Source organism: Lagopus leucura, unplaced genomic scaffold, assembly GCF_019238085.1.
Source record: "Lagopus leucura isolate 7727_CA_CO unplaced genomic scaffold, USGS_WTPT01 Super-Scaffold_100009, whole genome shotgun sequence".
Taxonomy (NCBI): domain Eukaryota; kingdom Metazoa; phylum Chordata; class Aves; order Galliformes; family Phasianidae; genus Lagopus; species Lagopus leucura.
This window is the reverse complement of record NW_024962266.1, coordinates 23,594,340-23,617,309: the sequence shown is the minus strand read 5'-3', so window position 1 is coordinate 23,617,309 and position 22,970 is coordinate 23,594,340. Positions and strand designations below refer to the sequence as shown.

At 42.4% G+C, this 22,970-nt stretch overlaps 2 protein-coding genes across 3 annotated transcripts in view; one reads left to right on the top strand and one right to left on the bottom strand.

Annotated features, from left to right (window-relative positions):
- CC2D1B (coiled-coil and C2 domain containing 1B) overlaps positions 1 to 10,974 on the top strand; it is a 30,438-nt gene extending 19,464 nt beyond the window's left edge. For both annotated transcript variants that reach the window (XM_042873609.1, XM_042873610.1), the window contains 10 exons: positions 543 to 668; positions 1,144 to 1,202; positions 1,489 to 1,605; positions 2,091 to 2,164; positions 2,757 to 2,815; positions 4,081 to 4,132; positions 4,889 to 4,988; positions 8,112 to 8,202; positions 8,879 to 9,010; positions 9,796 to 10,974. In XM_042873609.1, the coding sequence (XP_042729543.1) occupies positions 543 to 668; positions 1,144 to 1,202; positions 1,489 to 1,605; positions 2,091 to 2,164; positions 2,757 to 2,815; positions 4,081 to 4,132; positions 4,889 to 4,988; positions 8,112 to 8,202; positions 8,879 to 8,998 (798 nt within the window). In that variant the 3' untranslated portion in view covers positions 8,999 to 9,010; positions 9,796 to 10,974. The remainder of the gene's footprint in view (positions 1 to 542; positions 669 to 1,143; positions 1,203 to 1,488; positions 1,606 to 2,090; positions 2,165 to 2,756; positions 2,816 to 4,080; positions 4,133 to 4,888; positions 4,989 to 8,111; positions 8,203 to 8,878; positions 9,011 to 9,795) is intronic.
- Positions 10,975 to 13,169: 2,195 nt separating this feature from the next.
- ZFYVE9 (zinc finger FYVE-type containing 9) overlaps positions 13,170 to 22,970 on the bottom strand; it is a 55,270-nt gene continuing 45,469 nt past the window's right edge. Inside the window, exons 12-19 of the mRNA XM_042873664.1 lie at positions 21,958 to 22,040; positions 21,104 to 21,208; positions 18,384 to 18,534; positions 16,974 to 17,054; positions 16,473 to 16,635; positions 15,305 to 15,410; positions 14,238 to 14,414; positions 13,170 to 13,437 (exon numbers count right to left, since the gene is read on the bottom strand). Coding sequence (XP_042729598.1) covers positions 13,276 to 13,437; positions 14,238 to 14,414; positions 15,305 to 15,410; positions 16,473 to 16,635; positions 16,974 to 17,054; positions 18,384 to 18,534; positions 21,104 to 21,208; positions 21,958 to 22,040 — 1,028 coding nt within the window. The 3' untranslated portion in view covers positions 13,170 to 13,275. The remainder of the gene's footprint in view (positions 13,438 to 14,237; positions 14,415 to 15,304; positions 15,411 to 16,472; positions 16,636 to 16,973; positions 17,055 to 18,383; positions 18,535 to 21,103; positions 21,209 to 21,957; positions 22,041 to 22,970) is intronic.

Sequence of the window (22,970 nt, the reverse complement as noted above, 5' to 3'; positions counted from 1 at the left end):
CATTTAATTGCATACATAAAATGCTGGATGATTTAGTAATATCTCTTGACACAAAACTAGTTAAAACCACACAAGTAGGAGATGTGGGTACTGAGCCCTGAAACTGTGCTGGATTCTGAGAAAATCCAGTCTCTGTAAAGGGTTTGCTCCTGATGTGCAATGGCACACCTAAACTGTGCAGCTTGAAAACGTTCCCTGGGTCTGTGGTGTGAGTACACCTCCTGGTTGTGTCTTAACTCCATTTTGGGCTGGGGATCAGGTGAATGTGATGCAGTGATGTCTAGCTCCTGCTGGTGTGTGGGTAGGTGGGGAAATCACACCGTGCTGTGGTATCTCTCTAGACCTGTATAATCAGGGAGCTAGAGCTGTAAGGCATTTTGTGGGGTCTTACAACTTGTTCTGCAGGGTATAAGCAGTGATTGGGTTGGAATTACCTAAACAGCCTGTCTCCCTTCGCTGACCTTTCCTTACGTTCTGACTGCTTTTTGTCTATCCCATTGTTTCTTACAAGGGCTCTGAAATGCGGTGTTTTTGTTTTGCAGCTGCCATCACCTCCTACAGATGAAGAGGGTGGTTTTATCTTTATACACCATGAAGATGTCAGACTATCTCAGAAAGCAGATGAAGTGTACACACAGCTCATAAAACTGCTGAAGGACCAACATGAGGTAACTGTTTTATCCTTGCAAAAAATGTGTTCATTTTATCTTTCTTAGAACATTCCCAGGATTTTATTAATACTCTTGTAAAATATGTTGTATCCTGCATGTCCTAGAGTGAAACATTTTCAGAGCTCGCTTCTCCACTAGTTGAAGTTAGAGGGTACTTGGAGGCTTGGAACTATCAAATTATCACTGTTAGATGTGAGCACACAAGTTTGAAAATAGACTCAACCGAGTAGCCTTTGGCTGAACTTCTAGAAAATGAGTCGTTTAAAAAGCAGTGGGATAGAGCAGCTTGAATAGATGAGTGCTCAACTTTGGGCTTAGAGGACTGGAGGATGGATCTTCTGGGGTGACTTGGGAAAAATCTGGATTCTTGGCTTAAATTAGGCTTTTATGAGCCTCATATCTTGCTGCCAAACATGAATTTGTGTGTGAAGATCATTAAAGTGCGTCTGTATTTGTTTGTTGCTGTTGACAGAAATGTTTGCAGTATTCCAGGCAGTTCATGCATCTGGGAAATGTAGCTGAAACGACTCGGTAAGACCTGCTGCTTGCCATTGTTAATCGTCCCATAAATGATCATTTCAGGCTTGAGTCTGCCTAACCTCCTTAAAGTGATTGGGTTGGTAAGATTCTTCTCGTTATGTGAGACAGTAATGGTGAGGCCTGCAAGAGCCTCATTGTGTTCCAGGGGTAGTAATGGTGAGGCCTGCTTCGCCAGGTCGCTCTCAGCTGTCTGATCTGAGGATGACTCTGTGGCCTGTGTCTGGCTTTGATGTTCCATGCTTCCACAGTGTGTGACTTTCCTGTGGCTTTTTCACAGGTTTGAGAAGCTGGCACAAGGGTGTAAAAAGGACTTGGATATCCTACAGCTTGCACGAGCACAAGGAATGGATCCCCCAAGCCATCACTTTGAGGAGAGAACTTTTAAGATGATAAGGTGTGTAAAAACGAAGGGATTTCTTAGACTGGAATGAGTTTGATTTCTAGCTCTTAGGATATTGTTGGCTTCAGTAAACTCAGGTGGCACATAGGGTTTTAGAGTTGATGAAAGGACACTCATAACCACTTAAAATACAAAGGAGGTGTTCTTCTGTGTCCTTTTGTTCTCAGGCTATCTCCAGCTTGATCTGCTGTTTCCATCTTCATCTCTCATGTTTGGCTACATCAGTGACTCTTCCTTCCTCTGTCTGTCTCACTCAATCCTGGTGTCTTTGACCTTGGTTCTTGGCATTTTTCGCTATGCCTCAGAGATGGTTTTGGTTTTGTTTTAGTTCATGTTCTTTCCTTACTCTTCTGTTATTTCTGAAGATCATCTTTGCAGGAATATGCTGTTGAAAAAGTTCACAGCATCCTGGTGTGGCAGTGGATCAGTGGTGTTTGGATGCTGAGGTGAATACACTTTTTGTCTTTATTTTTTCACAGGATATTTTCTGAGCTCAACAGCACAGAGATGCACCTTCTTATTGTCCGGGGGATAAACCTACCAGCTCCACCAGGTATGAACTTAGAAGGATGTGTGGTGTTTGAGTAAGTAGGAGGAGGTAGTGAGGAATGATACTTTTCTACCCTAAAGATCACTTGAGGATCAGAACTTTGTAACCAGTGCTCTGCAAAATAACTAGGGTTCAGGCTCAGAGAGGCACACAAATAAAACCCAACAGCATAAGAACAAAGAGAATCTGGGTTCAGTCTGGATAGAGGAAATAACTTCAAATTGTTGTGGGTTCACTTACATAGATTGAATTTCATGTGTCTTGGATTTTGTTACGAGTGCCCTCTGTAGCTCTGCACCATCTGTATTGACCCTTCAGCAGACAGTAGTTTTCCCTGCCAACATCACTGCTTTCAGTACCTCATTTCTGGGGCTTGTAAACAGTCTGTGCTGCATTGTCTCAGGACTAGCATTAAGAAAGTAGATGTTTATTTTTGGATTTCAGATTAATGGATGGGTTCTTCAGTTATTAAGAAACAGGTAATGAGTCTTTCTGAAAACCAGTTAGGTGCTTCTGAAAATCCTGCTAAACAATACAGATGCAGTGAAAATCTTTGTATTAGCTGTTGGGATTGGCTGACTCTTCTCTCCTTCAGGTGTGGCACCTAAAGATTTGGATGCATTTGTGAAGTTTGAATTTCATTACCCGAGCACGGTGAGCGCGTGTGTGCTGAGCCTTCTGTTGTGTCTCAGTTTGTGACCTTTATCATTGGATTCTCTTGCAAGGACTTCAGGGAGGGAGTGCAGGCTTTCTTCTAACAAGGGAAACACTTTTAGTATTTTCAGTCACATTGCTTCAGTGTATTTAAGGGGAACAAACAAACAAAAAAGCAGAACCCTTTTTTCCTGAGAAGCAGGACTTTTGAATCTTTTTTTTTCCTGTAGCTTTGGGCTTTGCTATGTGTTTCTGTTGGTGTTTATTTTACAAATTGATGCTTTTATGTGTATGTGTATTGATAGATAGCCCTCATTAGAGCCAATATATGCATTGCTACTCTGATTATCAGCAGAAGTGCTACAACTTCTGCTACTCTCTCAATAGAGCAAAAACAATTTCTGCTCTTAAAGTGCTAGTTCTTAGCAAGAGTCCACAGCCTACGTTTTTACCTTCTAATACATTTTTGCAGTAATTCTGCTAGGATAAATTCAATTACTTGTGGGAAATTGGTGTGGGCAGATGATGTTTGAGTGACACGAGACGTTAATGGAAGGGCACACCTCACTGGGGTGGCTGAGAACAGATTTGGTGTGTACCAGTCGTGTTCAGAGGAGTGAGTAAGAATCAGCAAAGTGCCTTTTAGTCTGTTTTTCTTTGTTATTAAAAAAGAAAAAAGCAGATCTCTATTGCTTAGCCAGTGAGCAAATATACCACCCTTCTCCTTCATAGCTGAAATCAGTGTTGCAAAGTAGCTGCAATAATTGGGTCACATTGTCCTTGTTCAGTCTCCAGAGATTCGGTTTGTACTCTGCTTTAGGTTAAAAGTTAATTCATTTTGGTGACAGATTGATTGTCAGCCAAAATAATAGTAGGGCAATTCCCTGAGTGACTTGTGATGGATTCCTTGTGTAGCTTATTATCCCAGCTAATGCCAGCATCGTTCATCCTGTGATTTACCAGCTTCTGTCAGTAACTTCATGGTGACGGGACTGAACTGGGTGTGACCGTGCAGCTTATCTGGGGCACCTGTATTTAACTCAGTGTTTTGGCTTATTCTTTATCTAGTGTTATATTTGCAGCCACGGTGATATCCAGATATTTGAGTATTGAATGTACCATGACTGACTTTATCATTCAGATAATGCCTGCCCAAACCTCGTGTTTCTTTTATGGTACTAAAGAGCTGGTAGTAAAAATGCTTACTGTTCTGTATTTTGGAACAGTACCTGATATCTTTATCACTGTCTCTCTCTTCTAAATAGGAGCAACCTCAAAAGAGTAAAACGCCTGTAATTAACAACAGCAACTGTCCAGGTTGGTACTCCTGTGTTTGTTGGGAAAGGGCATAATAGAAGGTGAAGTCCAGATGAGGCATTTCTTCACCTCCATGCCAGTATTGATGGGAGCAGTTGTGTCATGAAGTAGTGAGGTGATCAAGTGACTTGTTGCTGTCAGCCCTCCTGGGAGGTGGACCAAATAAATGTGTTTTCTTTATTGAGTAAGTTAAATTATTAATTTCAGAATGTCCAGGGATCGGATGTTTTTCAGTGTGATTGCCAATCATGATTTTTGCTAATCTTCTGGTGTTTCTAAACCTTACAAACTGTCGTTGTAGAAATAGGGTTTTTTTTAATTTATATTTAAGACTGCATCTTCAAACTAAAATTCTGTTTTGTACCTTTGGAAAAAAATCCCTTTGTACCTAGTGAACACCAGTATTAGACTTGATTATGTGTAATCATCTTACACTGTGAGTTTGGTTTATTGCTGTATTGCTCTTTCTAATTGTTTCAGTAAGCAGCCATCTAGTATCAAAACGACTTCAAATTAAATATCCAAATTGTTAGCTATTAATTTAACTGTACATTCTCTTGAGAGTGGAAGTCTTAAAGCCCTCTTACTGAGAGTTCAGCTCTGTGTCTTTCAGTAACTGGGTCTGCACTTACTGAGAAGGAGGTTCATACAGATGTGAGGTGTCTTTAAATGGGGCAGAGATCGACAGATTTATGAGTACATGTAGGACGCTGAACTTCATTGGACTTGGGCAGCTTTCTTTCATTTGTCTTGTAGAATACAACCAGCTGTTCAAGTTGAACATCAACCGAAATCACAGAGGTTTCCGACGAGCAATTCGGTCCAAAGGAATTAAATTTGAAGTATATCATAAAGGGTAAGTTCATTGTGCTGCCTCTCATTGCTTCTGTTGTAAGGGTTGGAAAGAGTGCTGTAGCTGAAATTTATGAAGCACAAGTGAATGATTTATCTTTCAGTTAGCAATAACAGCTGCCTAGTTCTTGTGTCTCAGAACTCCTTTCAAAGTATGTCTGAGCTCTGTATCTTCCCAAGGGAAAACAAAGCAGAAGTTAGGAGAAGTTGGATCCTAAGTAGGAGATCCATTGAGTATTAGTGCGTTAAGAGAAATTGATGATGGAGAAGGTAATGATTCAGCATTAAATGGTTTGATTCTTGTTCAATTTGGTTTTGGTCATCTGGGTTAGAAGGTTTAAATGTTATATTGGATAATATTGTAGAGTAATGGAATACGAGTGACAGCAAAACATGAACAGTAGTACAGCAGATGACAGACAATGGCAGAACTGGTGTTACAGTTTTGTACTTGGCTGCTGAGGATCTTAAAATATTTACTGAGCACTGCTGGCAAACTGTTCTGAGAGAGCGCGACTGCCCTCATCTCGGAGACCAACAGGGTGAGGTGGGTGTTAGCAGTTGGTGGCACTCATGGAAACCATCCTTTGTCTGAGCTGATCACTCATCTGTTCAAAATCCAGTGTCCTCTACTCACTCATCCCCCCGTTAGCTGTGACCCATGACTTCGGTGAGATGTCAGATAACCTGGTTCTGTCTCAATGGCTCCTCGTGCTGTTCTTTGTTTCTGTTTTTGAAGCATGCAGAAAGGATGCAGTGTTTCTTTAAAATGCTTTTGATGCTGTCAATTGTGTAATTTATGAGGTAAACTCCCATTGTTTTTCTTCCAGATCTTCCATTTAAAATCTCCACTGAAGCAATAGCTGACTTCCTTTCCTCTTTCTCTTTCAATCCTGTCTGCTGTTTTTCAGGATTTCGCTGCTGGAGATGCTGCCTGTTTGGCATAGATCTGTCAGATTTTAAAATCTAAACACATTTTTCCCTATTTTCTGCATACCATTGCACATGTGGGGTATATCCTTTGCTCTTCACATCTGGAACCACACGTTCCTAGATTCTGAGCTGAAGCTTAAGTTCACCCTTTGGGAAACACTCTCCAGTGACTCATGAAATTGTGTGCCAGCTCCAGATTGTCCTTTGAAGCCTTTCTCAAGGTCAGCAAATAAATCTGGGTGCATTTTCTCTCTTCTGGCATAGAGGGATTTTTTTCTGTCCTTAGAACAGGAATCTAACAAGTTAAATATATACTTGTTCCTTTATGGGGGTTAGGGGCTGGCAGTTCCCCATGGCAAACAGTGACAGGGAAGGAAATAAATAAGAAATGCCCACTGATTGCTCCCCAGCTGTCTTCCTGGGGCAGGACGGGGCTGCCAGGCCTCCTGTAGGCTACGTTTATGCTAAGCAGAATTGCAGAATGTGCTTCCTGCCATGACGTGTGATACCTACACCAACAAACAGGCCCAGCTGCCTCCCCTTCACAGTGGGCTTTCTACAGTCTTTTATGCCTTCTGCCTTGTGCAGTTCTGGACTTGCTGGCTTACCTGCAGCCAGTGGAGGAAGGAGAGAATTAAGTGTTCCAGGCTCTTCTCTAAAGATTGTCAGCTTGTTGTCTTTCTGGATAATACTTCCAGAAGTGCTCGTGGATGTAACAGATTCAGGGTCTCATAGTGAACAAAGGGAACTTGTATCAGGTCATATGTTAAACTTTATTTCAGAAAACACTTTGAAGTGAAAACCCAGCAATGCATCTTTCCAAAGGAAAAGTCTTAACTTAAAACTCTTGTAAAACCTTCTGAAGATAAAAGGAGATTTCCCCAGAGGTTTCTGAAGCCAGTGCCTACAGCAAGCTCATTCTTCCCTTCAGGCTCCCTGGAACAGATCAAGGGGAGCCAGTCTTTATTTCCTGGATTAGAATATGGAGAAATGCTTTAAAAATAAAAACGCAGCTGGGAGGATTGGTACTTCTCTTTTAAAGTTTATGAACAAAGTGTCCAACAGACCGCAGTACAGTTATGTAATGCTTCATTTTAAGGTGCATGTGAGTAAAGGAAGTACTGCAGCATGCGAGGTAACCTGTTCTAACTTACCTAAATGACTTGGGCCTACCTTTAGTCATATCACTGGAGAATGGAAGGCTTTGTGTCCACAAAATTCAGACTGACAGACTGTGGAGTGTGTTCTGGGTCTGTTGCTGTCAGAATTCTTCCATAGAAATTTCGTAGAGATACTCCAAAATGTAATGGTAATTGACTTTTCACACTTGGTCTCAGAGGGGTTGTCCATTCATTGTGCTGCAATGAATGCAAGTGGGGAGACGTGGGCAAACCAGAAAGCAGTTTTGGTGTGACCTCCCCTGGTAATCCTCAGATGTCTTCTGAATGTAATTGTTGCTTTGTCTCATGAGAAGCTCCTTGCTACAGAACTCCTGTCTGGTATCAGCCTGGAGCTGAAGAGGGGCACTGGTGGTCGTGGTGATGCTTTCAGGAAGCTGATGAATGTTCTTTCAACAATTAAAAATCAGTAACATCCATCCGCAAGGCTGTGATGCGTGAAGTGCATCAAGATGAGGATGGTTAATGTCAGGGATGCTGTGAGGTTTGTAAACATTGCTGGCTCATCAGGTGCAAAACAAGCAGTTTGGAAGGATTGTTTTATACCACTTACTTTCACTACAACTGACATGACTTCAAGGCTCTGTAAAATCAGCTTTAGAGGTTTCAGTGCACGTCACATCTTGCTTGATGGTAGCTTAATGTCCCTTAATGATAGCAGGAAGAATGATGAATTATCTTGTTTTTCCTAAAGTGAGTGACTTAAAAGAGGAAACCTTTTAGAATTTCTGAATGGCAGAATAGAATTTCTGCCATTCCAAGTGCTAGTTGAGGATTCATCTGCTTTCACTGCGCTTCTAACTTGGTTCTAAGAGAGTAATTGGAAAACCAGTACTTCAGTATCCTGTGGCCTAATTCATTACAGGTTTGTCTCTTTCACCCTGGTTTTATGGCTCTAGCAGCACACTGTGAGAACCTCCTGGATGCACTGATGGTCCCAGCAGTGATGATCTTACTTTCTCCTTAATGTTCTGAGAAACCTTCCCTTTCCATTCAGACAGGTTTCTTTGTAACAGGTCCTTTTTCAGAAGTGACAAGCATGTGGGAACAGCGCACCTGAAACTGGACAAGCTAGAGTCAGAATGTGAAGTTAGAGAGATCATCGAGGTAGGTGTTCTGGGTGAGGTGTGCTCTGCTCATAATGTTTGAACATGCAGGGAAATGGAATGTCCACATCGCATAAACGATTCACATGCAGAGAGCAGATTTGTACTGCATGAGTTTGCTAAACAATAGGCTGTGCTTTGTCCTGAAGCCTGTCCTAGCTGTGGCAGTTCTGGTACTGGGAACTTCTTGAGCGCTCTGTTCTGCACAATTTGTATATCAAGACAGTTTTCTTGGTTAGAACCAGAAATTCAGATGATCCCACATTAGTAGACACCAGATCAGAGGCTAAGGAAAGACTGCCAGCGTGGATAGAGAGCTGCTGTACAATCCAGTATGAGTTCAGTAAGTGGAGCCTGAAGAACTCCCTCAGGCTGCATCATAGACTGCATCAGGATGCTGCTGCTCGTCCTGTCCTTGGAGCTGCCTACTGGTACTTCAGGGCAGAATGCCTGCTGCTAGCAGACAGAGCTAACACAGCCCATGGCAAAGCTGCCTAAGTAGCTTGTGTGGAAGATGAGCTCTGCTGAACCATGGGCTGTTGCATCTGGGGAAGCACGTGGCTGTGACACCTCCCAGTGCTGCAGTCATCTGCAGTGGCTGCCTGAGGCACTGCAGCATGGCTGTGTGTGTGTGTGTGTGTGTGCACTAACTGCCCTTCTTTCTGTGGTTCTTTCAGATATTTGATGGCAGAAAACCCACTGGAGGGAAACTGGAAGTAAAAGTGAGACTCAGGGAGCCCCTCAGCGGTCAGGATCTTCAAACAATTACAGAAAATTGGCTGGTCCTTGAACACTAGTTCCTATATGAGGTATGAGTGCAGCATGTGGAGATGCTCTGGCCATCAGATAAGTTCAGAGCTACGTTCTGCATGGAACAATGCCTTACGATGGCACTGACCAGATCCCATGGCTTTGATAACATTCATCTTTGTATTTGTGGGGGCGAGTTGATGTAACTTCAGGGATGAGGTTACAGAATCTGTATCTGATGTCTGTGTATGAAATGTGCTGTTGTAGTGTTACAGTGTGTACCGTCCTTTTGGACCATGACCGTGCTATGCAAGCATGCAGCAAAACTCAACGACAACAGATGATGTATGAATAGAAACTTTCTAATGAGAAATCCCTCATCTTTCTCTTGGCTTCCTAAAGTTTTTGGGATCCCTGTTCCTTAGCATACCGTTTAGTTCTGATTTCATAAATTAAACTGATACTCATGAGATTCACCTGTTTGCCACGTCACTGCTTCCAAATTGTCTGAGATTTTCGAGGTCCTGTTTCAAAACAGCAGAGTGAATTGGAAGCCCCAAACGAGCTGCCTGGCAGGTGATTTCTTCCTCCCAGTGAAGGAGCTGCTCCCAAGCTTCAGGATGGCTGAGGGACGTGTTGGTGGTGGCACTTGAGGCAGTGCCTTGGCCTTGTGCACTGACTGGACACACGAGCATTTTCTGTCGCTAGAGCTCAATGATTTCACTCTGTTGACTTTTCTACTTGACAGCCCAGAAACTTCATGTCAGTGTTTTAAGTATATGACCTTGATTGTGAACATCTGTTAGTGCTGCGCCAAGTAATTTCATTTTCTCTTCTTCCCCAGCTCTACAAGAAGGCTGAGATGTGGGATGAACGTGTATGAAGAGAGATGCTGCTAGCTGCAAGCACCAAAGACGTTACCCGAATGCACTACTGAACCTAATGTCTCTTTTGGTAACAGCCATAGTGCTTATTAATAATTCTAAGGCAAATGTAAGGCTCAGAAAATTTGCTGCTGCAGGGTGTTGTTATTTTGTCTACACGAAATAGACAGAATTGCCTTAACGTGGGACTACTAACGTAGCACCAGGATGAATGTTACATTAACTATGCAGAGTGGTGTGCGGAAGGTTTAGCCCTTAAAAACAAAATTCCCTGAGGCAGCACAGAAACTTTTCAGTCAAGGTCCAGGTAAGGCCTTTCATAGATAGATATATTTTTTGTTAAGTGTACAACACTCAACGCGGTACAGGGAGCAATCTGCGACAGCTTTTTCTGCTTATCATCGACTCTTTGTTCCCCCCACCCTGTGCCCAGTGGCACTTTCCTGCCACAGAGGGGAGAAAACTCAGGCAGAATTCTGGCAGCAGCATCCCCCTCCTCTACGCATGCCACTGCAGCAGGAAGTTCAGCTTCTTGGGATGCTGCCTTCCACAAGAGGAGGCTGCAATGCTTCTTAGCAGCAGGTGCTTACAGATCTGCATTTTTGTTCTGGCTACGCTGTCTGCCGTGCTTACTGCACTGCTTACTGCAGGGCAGCCGGGGTACTGTGCCTTTTTTTGTCTGTTTGTTTATTTAAAAGAGAAACAAAGAGATATGCTAGACTGCTGCTTCACAAATGGTCACTGTCTTCTTTTACAGAAATAGGCTTTCACAGTTCTTCCAGGTGATGGGAAAACAGCCACTCTGTGGGGTGTAGAAAACGGGATTAGGACTATTTTCAGGAATGCCTTGAATTAGCAGCATACAAAAAAATGGTACCAAATACATTTGTGGGCTTAAATCTCTGTGAGGCAACAGCAATGAGTGACCTCAGAGGAGAGGATGTGCCTCACCGGGCGGTGCAGTGCGGCTGCTGGGGGGCTGTGGGGAAGGTGGGGCTGTAGGCAGGAAAGAGTCCAGAGCAGTTGGGCAGTGCTGCCTCTGTCTTCCTGAGCAGATGAAGACAATACAGTATTTAGTTTTTAATTTCAATAAATTTAATATACAAAACTACATGTTGAAAATAAAAATATAATATGCAGTTTTTTGCAGTGTTAACTAACTGAATTTTAAAAGTACAATTTTTTTTTCTAAAACAAGTACTCATTTCTTAACAACATGGTAATTAAGATCATTTAAAAGGCTATGGTTGAAGCAAACATGTCAGTCACCAGTTGATAGTGTTCTGCACAAACGTAACCCAAACTTAAATGACTTCTGGGGCAAAGGAAGAGAAGATCAACGTTTCTCACCTCTTTTACTGCATTATTAAGCAGGACAATGCAACTGAGGTAACTGGGAAGCTGCTGCTGTGGCAAAGCTGGAGTGCAGGCTAGAGGAGGAAGGGTTTTTTTTGCTTTGTTTACAGAACTCTCTTCCAGATACCAAATCTTGCCTACACCACGTAGTGCTGCGCTGTGCAGCAACATGGGCAGGAGGGAGGCTGAAAGTAACCTTAGTCCTGCTCCACTGCACAAATACACAGGGAGGCTTTTCATTGTTTAAGGTTCGTTTGGCCACCCTGAAACATGAAGCCACCTTTTCCCAACTGCCAGAGGTAAGGCTGTACTTACCGGACACTTAATGGGTAAGTGTTACTAAAGCAGTACCTCTTGCTGGCCAGCGTTTATCTCTGGATTGGGACCCCAGCAGTGTGGCCTTTCTTCTTGAAACATCAGGTGCTAACAGCTGTAATTTGCTATAAATTTGTAGAACTTTTTTTAAAAAGCAGTAGCCATTTATTCACAGATGCACTCTGTACATACACGGTGCTGGCTTTACATAAAATGCATCACTGTGTACAGTTACCTTTTCCTTTGCCCAGCTGATGCTGTATATTTGTTTAAAGAACATAGCATTGGTCTCACAGTAGCCTTGGACTTCTCTTTCTGGCTGAAAGGCTGCCTGTCTCGCTCACACACAGCAGCAACAAAATGATCCCCACTGCATCCAGCACAACTGATGCAAGTAGGGACAATGCAAGGTCTGAGATACTGTCTTCCCCACCTAATTTTCCATATAGACAGCAGGGGGAAATGTTCACCCCCTTCCTGAAGGAGTTCAGAGCTGCTTTGCCTGGCTCAACAGACAGCCCCCTGCTCCTGCTCGTTAGCAGCTTTCCACTGGAACAATTTAATCTGGGGAGACTGAAATCACATTTCTTCTAGCTGTGTCAATTCCAGCTCCACAGTGCTGTGCCAGCTGTGAGCAGCTGCTTCCATAGCACCCTCCCAGGTGAGACCAAGAGCACTGGGCCATGTGCAAGTTTCCAGAGCTGACCAGAAAGCCTTTTTCAGCAGAACATGCAGAAACAGACACTCTATACTTTTATCACAGGTAAGCTTTTACATGGTGCTGCTAATAAGTGCAAGCTGTCTTGTATTACATGACACTAGCATTACACTACAGCGTACAGCAGGGAGGAGACTTAAAGCTGCCCTGGGTGTTACTCTCTTTAAAAAGCAGGACCTACTGGGGGAAAGGGGAAATAACTGCACTTTAGGACTATTCCTCTGCTTGGGACAGGTATCTGAAATTCATACAGACTTGTAAACAAAGTAGAGAAGCACAGAGGTGTTGTAGAAGGTTACAGAAATCAGCTGAGGTAACAAAAAAAAAAAAAAGAACAACCAACAAACTTCTCTTTTTGTTGTGTTTTTTTTTTTTGTTGTTTTCTTTTATCCCCCACTCTATTTACTGTAAAAAAAAAAAGTAAACTAGCCTATTTCACACACAAAACTGCAGCGTGGATCATACCGCTTTCTGAGAGCTGCTCGCCCTTCTCATTCAGACTCACTGACACACGCAGTTATGGCTAGGTAATCGTTCCGCATCTCTCCAGGGCTCCTCCAAACACATTTCAACCACTCATCTGGTCAAAACGATGTAAACGTTACTTTTTAATGTCTACAGAATTACCACAGACGGCATTATGATGAGGTCAGAATGGAGGTCTCGACTGTTGTTTCTTACTTGTCCATCTACAAACAGTACAAGATAGGAGTTTCACTTTTTATTTACGCCCCAGTGATCTTTGTACTCGTTTGAGCATTTACAGTCGTGTACTCTGTCTTTAAACATGAGCATTTTTCTAAACAGTAACAGAAGTTATTAGCTGCAAGGATAGCATAGCCATGTTGTAGTATAGAAGCTGCCCTGATCCTCTGTTTGTTGACAATGCATAGAAGATTTAGAATTATGGAACAACTGTCCCTCCCACCTCCCCCCACCCCCCACCTCCCCTTAATAGTGTTACCAAAAGCTTAATTTTTCCAGTTTTAAAGTGCAAATGATTCAGATACAACTGCTGCTGGAACAGGTCTGAACAGAAAATGAAGTCCTCTTATGAGATGTTTTCCAGAATATAAAAGATGAGCTCCATTATGACTGGCCCCTCACTCAACTGACATGCCCCTCCATGAATCACTGGAACTAAGGCACTGTCCAGGTCATTCATGTATTGAGAAGGCAGTGGCTGTCCATTACTCCCAGCTTGATAACCAACCTAAAAAAATACAAAGTCACAGTGGGTTTTACACAGAAGGGGATAGCAGGCTCAGGGTCATGGGGGAAGTGCTGTGCAGAAGGATGAGCTGTGTGCGATGCCTCCTGTCTCAGCCAGGGGAAGTCAGGCCCATGAACAGCATGCAGCCAGCAGGAGATCAGCCTACCCACTTGTTTGGTGCTTTCTGTGTTCCCAGTGGCTGCCTGGACAAAAGCAGCTTTTTCTTTTCCCCACTGTTCTACCAAAGCTGAGCTTCCAGACCAGCAGGAACCATACCCTGCACTATCAGATTAAGGCATGCAGTATTTAAGACCTGGATGATGCTAAGCACACTTCACTCAAGGCATGGCCAGCTGGCGTGCCAGAAGCCCCTTCTCTCTGCTTCTAGTGTTTGCTGTGGAGCACTCTAAGGGAAGCTCCCATCTGTTTCTCTGCCTCACATGCAATGTGATCTTTTATGAACAGCCCTACTTCTAAACGCTGTTTTATGCTCACACAAGAACATATTTATTCTACTTCCTTCTTCAGCTCCTGGTGGAAAGGCCAGCTTACAGCATCTCTCAGCAGGTGTCTCCAGCCTGCACCTCCAAGGGCTGTTCCAGGTCTGACTACAGAGCAGGTGCTGCTATGGGCTCGCTATTTATGCACACTGCACTGGCTCTCCCTTGGTAACAGATTTTCCCAAACACCACATAATAGCACTTGATAAGCATTGGGTGGTTGTTTTTTTTGGGGGGGGGAGAGGAGGAGAAAGCAACCAACCACCCAGTCATTAAACTGTGGAGCTATTCCAGACTTACTTGATCTGAGTCGAGAGTAACGCGCAGACCAAGCTTAGTCATGCCATCTTCTTTTAACAACTTAAGATGAGGACAAAGAGCTAAACAGAAGGCTTTTGCCACGTTTTCAGTCAGTCTGCTGTGATCAGCTGGGTCACTCAGACCATTGTGTTGCTCATCGTTTTCCAGGAAAAACACCTGAAGGTAAGAATTAAGATACAGAACATGAAGTTAATTAAATGCCATTCAAAATTTTTTATGAAAGAAGACTTCAAGAAAAGCTTCTTGATGAACATCAGTGAAAGACAAACTATCCCTCAAACAACAGATATTCATACAGACGTTTTCCAAAATCTTTCAGTTCCATCAAAAGCTTCATTACAGAAAGTCACTATTGTTGTACACTATTTGCTTTTAAAGGGGTGCTCATTTCAGAACATCCACACTTTCAGCAGAAGTCAGAAAAAATGTGTGTTGTTGTCAGTGAACTTAACCTCCAGATAAATCTGCAAGAAGAAGGGTAAGGTGGCAAAGCTGTAGAAAGATTTGACTTGTTTCCTCCTGGGCAGATAAGTGAAACAATTCCAGAAATCCTTAACATTAGCATTTGTGTGCTGGCAGAGTCAAAGCTAACAACACTTGTGCAGTTTCTTAATGGAGTAAATGCTGTAAGCCACTTCAAATTTTAGAAAAGAGGGCTCAGAATAGCATTTTTTTAAAATAGGTAAGAGTTATCCACCTTTTGAAAGGTAGCTTTTAATACAAAACACAGGTGAAACCACCTGTTACCTTGGGCAACACAGTGAGCAAGCATTTTTCCAGTTCTTGCTATGCTCAACAAGACAGCATGAGAAGAGGCAGTCAGCACAAAGCGGGCTGCAGGTAGAAAATGGCCATGACAGCAGGGTGAGTTATGCAGCTGAGGCAGGACGCTGTACTCTGGACTGTGCTTTGCAGAACCTCTCTGCACACTTAGAAAATCTGCTCCAGGTTTGTTCTGAAGAATTCACTGCTGTAATTTTGGTAATGTAGGGAGAGCAGGATGCAGAAAGACTGCTGCAGCTGCAGTCCTAAAATGCTCCACTTACCTCTGTCCATCGAATGACCTTTCCATTTGACTTGTACTCTGAGCCATGAAATATCTTCACACTTGTTATAGACTCCATTGATTTGCCATCAATAGGGCTTACAACACTGCAAAGTGGAGGGAAAAGGGTAAATTCCTACTTAGCAGGAGATATTAATAGAGGATATTGCAAAAGAAGAGTATCTCAGATCAAAGGACAGTGCCTCTGGTACACCTAAATTAACAGAATTGCTGCAGGTTGTTTTCGTAACTTGAGTGCTCTGCACTTTGAACCATTACAACAAAGCAAATTAACCACATCAACTAAATGGGGCACAGACCAGAATTAGCCTCAGAAGGGAGCTCCTTGAACAAAGGGTGCCAAAAAAGTGACCCTGCATACAACTGCTAATTGCCATGCTGATGCTAAGCCTGGGGGTTCTTAATGGGGGAAGAGCCAAGAGGCACAGAGGCCCTGCTGTCCACTGCAACCCCAGCCCTCTGACACGTGGAGTTCAGGATGGAGCTTCCTGCATGTTTCCAGCTAAGCTCTGCACCAGGACTGAACTCTAATCAGTTGTTAAAAGAGCAACAGGAAATGATTTGCTTTTTGTTCATTTATAATGTTGGTGGAGGCCTGCGATACCTTTAACACTACTCACACTGCAGAATGTGTCCTGTAACATTTCATTACAGAACTTGAGACTGACGCAGTGTCTGTTCACACAGAAACGCCACCCTTGTAGATGCTGATTCCTTACAAGCCTGTCCCATTATTACAGCATTTTTCTCCCCCTAAGTACTTAAACTGCCATGTATGCTTTTCTTTTGGCTTAACTATCTGAGTACAACATACACTGCTGCTGTTCAGCAATTTTTCTTCCAGTACTACTTAATGCACACAAAGCAACAAGAGTATGAAGTGGCCGTAATATGCAGGGTTCAGCATGGATTGCTGGAGGGACATTCCAGTAACTGGTTATTAGCAATGGCAAAACAATCCATAGCACTGACAACTTTAATTGATGTCCCAAAGCTCTGGTGTCTCAGCTCCACTTTCATTACATTTAATTGCATCTTATCATTCAAAATAGAGTGTAAGCTTGTAATTCGTACTGACTCGATGGTCCTTCCACCTTATAAAATCCATTACAATTTTTAACAAATTCAGTCAAAAATGTCTTGCTTACCCTTTACTGAAGTTTTTATCATCTTCTACCCACTGAATGTGAACGTGTTCCTGAGGATCTTCAGCATCTACTTTGCCACAAGTGATGGTAAAGTCTTTCATCTCTCTCAAGGCCTGCCTCAGAGAGTCCATGTTCTCAGCAGTTATCTGGACCATTATTCCATCTAGGGAACCAAGAAATCCTCATAAGCCAAGACAAGTCACAATGAGCAGACCCTATAAAAAAAGAAAAACATCCTTCTTCCTGTGAGCAACAGAAATATTCAAAATCCATTTTGACAATACACAAGACCATTCCTGAACTCTCTGATCCCTAGAAGATGGAACACTGACTAGGAAACACAACGATCACACATGCCCCTCATTAAAGGAAACGATGGTGGCTTTTTTTGCCAAAAAGTATGATGAAGCTAAACCAGCAGCTTCTTTCAAATGCTGAGGGCTTAGCTGGGCAGTGCTAAGGGGGAAGCAGTGCATTTTAAGCAAGCAGTTCAGTTCTTACCTTCTACTATACTGGATTTGGCAAGGTAACCTGAAGAGGATTTTAAAGCTCCACTGAACACAAAGAAGCTGGCACCAGTCACTGCAACAACAACAACAAGAGTGATTTAGTGGGGCTTTCATCAAAACAATGCCTCACACAAGAATCAGACAGAACAGCTCTATCATCCAAAGAGGTGATTAATCTAAATGAGAACAAGTGTTGTGCTCAGAATTATAGTGACTTTAATGCATCTTACATGCTTGGACATTGAATGGAAAATCATCCAGTTATCTTCTGAACTGGACAGCAATTTTGTCAGCCTAAATGCTTGTATTTCATCACTCTCTCCACTAAGACCTTTAAGTTTCAGGACTGTTAATTTAGGGTAACCAATTACATAATTCTGAAAGTTCCCATACAGCCAGCACAAGACTGTGTGTGAGCTGCTTATGGCCCACACTGTAACACCGACAAGTGGAAAGTCAGCCAGCTGATTTAAATTCTCTTAAATGACCACCAAGCATCACAAAATACCTGCTGGAAGTCCCTCTGTTCATGACGTGTGTAAAACAAACCACACTCAGATAAAACCAGCAGTCCTGAAGTGACATCCCACATCACTACACTCACTGCATATAGGGATAGTTGCCAAACAAAAGTTGGCCTGTATCTTGCTTCTCGTTTGGAGATAGTGTAAATATCTTTGCCAGGTAAAGCCTGGAAATGAGGTGAACACATTTTTGAAGTTACATTATTTGAACACCGCTGCTGTTGCTTATTTCTGTTCACATCTCCTGCGTCCCACTAAACCTAATCGTCCTCCTTTCACGCAGCCTCCAGGACAAGCACAGGCAACCACGCTCCCACCTCTGTCTCCAGTAATGCCAAAGCCTGCAGTCATTATTCATGTACAGAAGTTGTGTAAGGCAGTCAGAGCACTGTGACTTCTGGAAGTGTGTATGTCCCAGGCTGTACTGTGCAAACAGTATTACCACATTTACAAGGCAGCAAGCTGTAATATGCTTAATTTTGTGTCTGCTTGGTCTATGAAGCTGCCAGAATGCCTCGCAGACAAATTCAGAACAGCACTACTGACCTAGGAAGTGTGATGAGGCCTGTACACGGGACACAAACAGCAGTGTGCCTCTGGATGTCTGACAAGGGGAATGAAACACTGAGGGGTAAAGGCAGACAGAGCAGTGCAGCACGCTGTTCTGTGTTCAAACCTAACTCACAGAGCTGCCCATTCAGGAAGCCCAACAGCCAGAATGATTTTCTCTGAACTAGAGCACAAACAGTGAAATGCAGACAAGTCCAATCTTGACAGATTCCCCACACAGCGCGCCGCATCACTGCGAGATCAACAGTGAAACAGAGGTCATGCAGAGCACTGTGAGCCAGCGGCCTCCAGACGAGCCCCGTTCTCACCCTTCCTCAGCTGATTATGGATGCTGATGGCCTGTGTCTGGTAGTTCCCATCATCATTCTGAACACACACCAGATGCGAGTCTGCTTTCTCATTGAAGCAAGCTCCCCCTGCTAGAACATGCTCGTTGGATTTGTTCATGGCTTTCATCATCTGCAAACAAAAAGGTTTACACCATTCTTACCATTTGTCAAGGAATACCATATAAAGGTTGTTTTTGGAACAGTTCATTCAGACAGCAAAAATTAAGAGTGCTTGCAGTCCCGTGTCAGACAGACTTCAATACTCAGAACCATCACCTGCACTTGAAAAGATGGTTCAGGCCTTATTTCACCTAGATGCTTTAGTGTCACCTTTCAAGTAATTAAGATAACTGGTAAGAAGGACAGCTGACCTACAAAGCAGCCTGCAAAAGCTGCTTTCTCTAGCTGTTTTATAAAACATCCAAAGGAAAAAATATTAGAAAAACACTGGGAGGAAATATCTGCTTAGTTTACACTGCTAGAACTAATGATGACATCAGCCATGAATTGAAACAGTGCATGAACGGCACTGTGACTCGTGGCATTTACTCCTGGTTCTGCCATGAGCAGACACCGCAGCTTTGGTGCCTCTGTGCTTCACCAGCACGAATTGGTGAAATTGGGATTGGTTTTTCTCCTTCAAAGACTTTTCAAAGAGATCCGAATCAACTGACATCCAGAAATCATTTTAATTCTCAGCAAAATATTATTATAAATTGTATTCCTTCTTTCATTTTCTCCTCTTCGTGTTGTCTTAGATGATGAGATTTATCTCTGGAATTTTTCAAAACTAAAAATTATGTATTTGATTTAAAGAAAAAAAGGGGGGAAAGAGGTTCGAGAGTGATTAAATTACATCTCCCCCAGGACAAACCTTGGAGAGAAGGAAAATGCTGACATCTCCTAAGAGTGCTCACACTCCAATCCTCCACCTCCTGTACCTGATAAGCAAGTATGCCCTGCACATCATATTTATCTTCCTCAGTCTAACATAATACCTTAATTAGAGTGTCAGGAACATTAGCTGATGCTCACTGTTGACAAATGTGCACAGGTGTAATGTTTAGGGAGGAAACTTAATTAAGATTTTGCATCAGACAACAGTGTATTTCATTATCTATTTATCATGTCATGCTCCAGAAATAAGAATTTAGCTCAACAACAGGCACCTCTATGGAGCCCTGTAGTTGCCTTCAGCATGAGAAGAAACAGCAGGAACGGCCGCTGTATCTTGTAACAAGGCAACTCAGTACCAGTGACAGCTTCCTTGAGGAACTGAATAGTCTTACACTTGTAACTGAGTATCACTGCAACTGTAGAAAAGTAAAATCATCTTGAAGGAAAACTATAAATTTAGTACAGAAATATATATGAATATTTAATTTGTTAATTAGAGCCTGAATTTTCCACATTTAATCCATGCATGAAGGATGAGTTCTTCATTTCCAAGACAGTTTGAGTGACGCTAAAGAAATACTGCTCTCCACAGGGAAAAAAGTGAAAGTCTTGTGGCTTAATTCATCTTAATTCAAAGTATGCTTGGATGAAAAATCTCCACTAATTCAACCTTTCAGCTGAGGTGCAGGCAATGATGTTAAATAAATAACACTTTCTCCCTTTAAAAAGCCAAGTCTTTGCTTTACACTGCAAAGAGAACCTGAGCACAATGCAGAGCTTTTGCCATGCTGTACAACACAGGAACCTTTCTCTGGGTCCAGCTGAGTGCAACATGCAATACAGACCTGTCCAACACACCTGCAAACATCAGGCACAGCTGCTACAGAACTGCCTCCAGTGTGCTGATCTGCATTTCATGTGTGCAGACTTTACTGACCTTTTCCATTTTCTCACAACAGCACCAAGAACCAATTTATCTTTTAAACACATCCTTTATCTTCTTCAGCTTCATCAGTTTCTTCTTTTCAAACTTCACATACAAACTGCTTTTCCTTTTTTTCTTTTATTTCCTCAATCCTGCTATTATTTCACTTAAATGCTTCCAGAAGAACAATTCCCTCACAAGATAAAGCTGTATTCTGCTCTGATTCTGCAAGACCTTTTAAAAACACTGCTTTGCTCAGGAGGTTTGCTCTTCTCCCAGCTGCTGACTGGTTTCAAAATACCAAGTTTACCAACTGCTGTCCATGCAGACTGCAAAATGTATCACCTCCTTCACTGCTGTTCAAAGATCCTGTCCCTCAGCTTTCGCAGCACTGCTGCATCTTGAAGACACTGGTTTTCTCACACCAGACATCAAGTATAAAATTGAGACGCAGAGGTCTTACGTACTCAGCAATCCAACTAATACATGCTGCAAGTATACACATACAGCATAGATGTGGAAAGCAAATGCACTTTTATCTCCTAGTTCACTTCAAGTGTGAAGTTTGTCAACTTGCCTCAAGCTCAAGTCAAAAGGTATTTGCAATCCTCTAATACTTTCTATTATTTATAGTACTTAAAACTGAAATTAAAAACCTGAAGAAATAGCCTTTCCTGTTTTATTAACACTAAATGGAACTGCATTCTTCCTGTGGAGCCATCATCACTCGCTCTTAAAATATGCACTCATCGTGAATTTATGGACTGATTTTGAGGCTGTTTTCCTTAGTGACAGTGATAAGAATAAAATTCCTTTAGACCCCAAGTCTTCCAATCACAAAGAAACTGTAAACAAATCTATTTCTTTTAAGCATTACCTCATTATATCTGTTGCTGGGAATTTTGATGCTGGTTTTTCTGACTTCCATATCAACCACTAAGCCTTGGACCACCGGCAGCGTGTACTGGTAATTTCTGAAATCCTGGTAATTAAAACAAGTTTTTAGAAGTTATGTGTGGTAATCGTCATTAACATAGTAGGTTTTTTAACTACCTTAGTGACCAATCAGCTACCTCATTAATATAACTGTAATCAGTAACATGAAAAGCAGGGAGGGAGGGAAACATCACAGCTTGTGATGAAAATACACAAATGAAAAATCCTCATCGTGCCTGTTAGTCGCTGTTATTCCACTCATTTTCTTACATCAGAATTAATATTCTCCAGCCTTGAATGCCATCACTGTATATAAGAAAATTTGTTCTCTGTTCTATCACATTCCTGGATAATTAGCTTATCTAGCAATGACATGAAGTCACACATTAAAGAATTTTCGATATTGAACACATCAACAATGTTGGAAAAGCCAGCAAGTTCATTTCAGTTGAAGCCCCCTATAACCAGAGCACTGCAGATAAACACTGTGACAAGCCAGCACTGCTGGGAAGTGATCCAAGATCCAAGAACTGTTGCACTTACTGCCAGACCCAAACATCCTCCATTGGCCAAGGTGGAGGTGCTTGTATGGGAGGTGCTGTTATGGGAACTTCTACAGCCCACATGCTGTCACAAGCTAACACCCAACACCAGTAGTGGCAGGCAATTCACCCAAATGCCCACTATTCCCTTCTGACATGTAGGCACGCAAACTACTACGTGCAGCAGGGGCCCAGTTCTCCTCACACTGATTGATGCTTATCAATGGAACAAGGAAACAGCCTCAGCACTTACTGCAAGGAGGTTCATAATGGTGTGTCCAGTCTCTCCAAACAGAGGTTTACGAAATCTGACACTAAAAAGTGGGCATGGATAAACTAGGATAAAACAGAAAAAGTCAAATTCAATTTCCATACTGAGATTCTGAAAAAACAGACTTAAATACAATCGCCTCAGTTGAATGTGGTAACCAGCAGCAAAAGAAAAGACTGGAAAGAAGACCAGGGTTTAAAGAGCAAAGAGAAGAAGGGTACAATCCTTTAACACACCTGACATCTCATGGCTCTTTGCCCACCACACTCTAAGTAGGAAGAACAATCTCATGGACCACTGCCAAGTGCCACACTGCAACCCTGAACTTGATCTCAACGCTGACTGCAAAGATAGCCTAAATGTTTTTTTCAACATACTTACTGGAAATGGCTTCTCCCTTTTTCATGGCCATCCTGTTTTCACTACAGCACCCTAAGCCTTTAGCTTGTTGCTGACATATGTGACACTCAACAGACAACACTGAGATTATTTTATTTTCTGTTTTCATAATCCCATTAAAATGTGTCAAATTCTCTACAGAAGCATGTCAGAAAGAATGAAAGGGACATTTACAGTATGACAACAATGTGACATATCTGCATTCCTTAGCTGACTTAGCCATGCTTGTACAACATCTATGATGCAATTCAGTGTGCAGTGTATGGATCTGGCTCCATCACATTACGTTGCAGCAGAAGTAATAACTGAGCTTGAAACATGACTCATGCAGTCATATGTAATTGTCAGTGTTTGCTAAACACAAATGTGAAGGAAGCTTCCTAAACTGTCCTCAAGCAACCACTCACCCTGATTTCCCAAAGTGCCACACATCTTCATAGCTTCCACTGCAGTCACAAGGAGCTGCAAAATGCTCTACAGGTTTGAATAAAAACATCACCATTTCCTTATAAACTACAGTTTTTGTACACTGGTGAGGCATCTAGAAAGTACCACAGCTCCTGCACAAGCACTGCACAACTGACCTACTCCTCCTC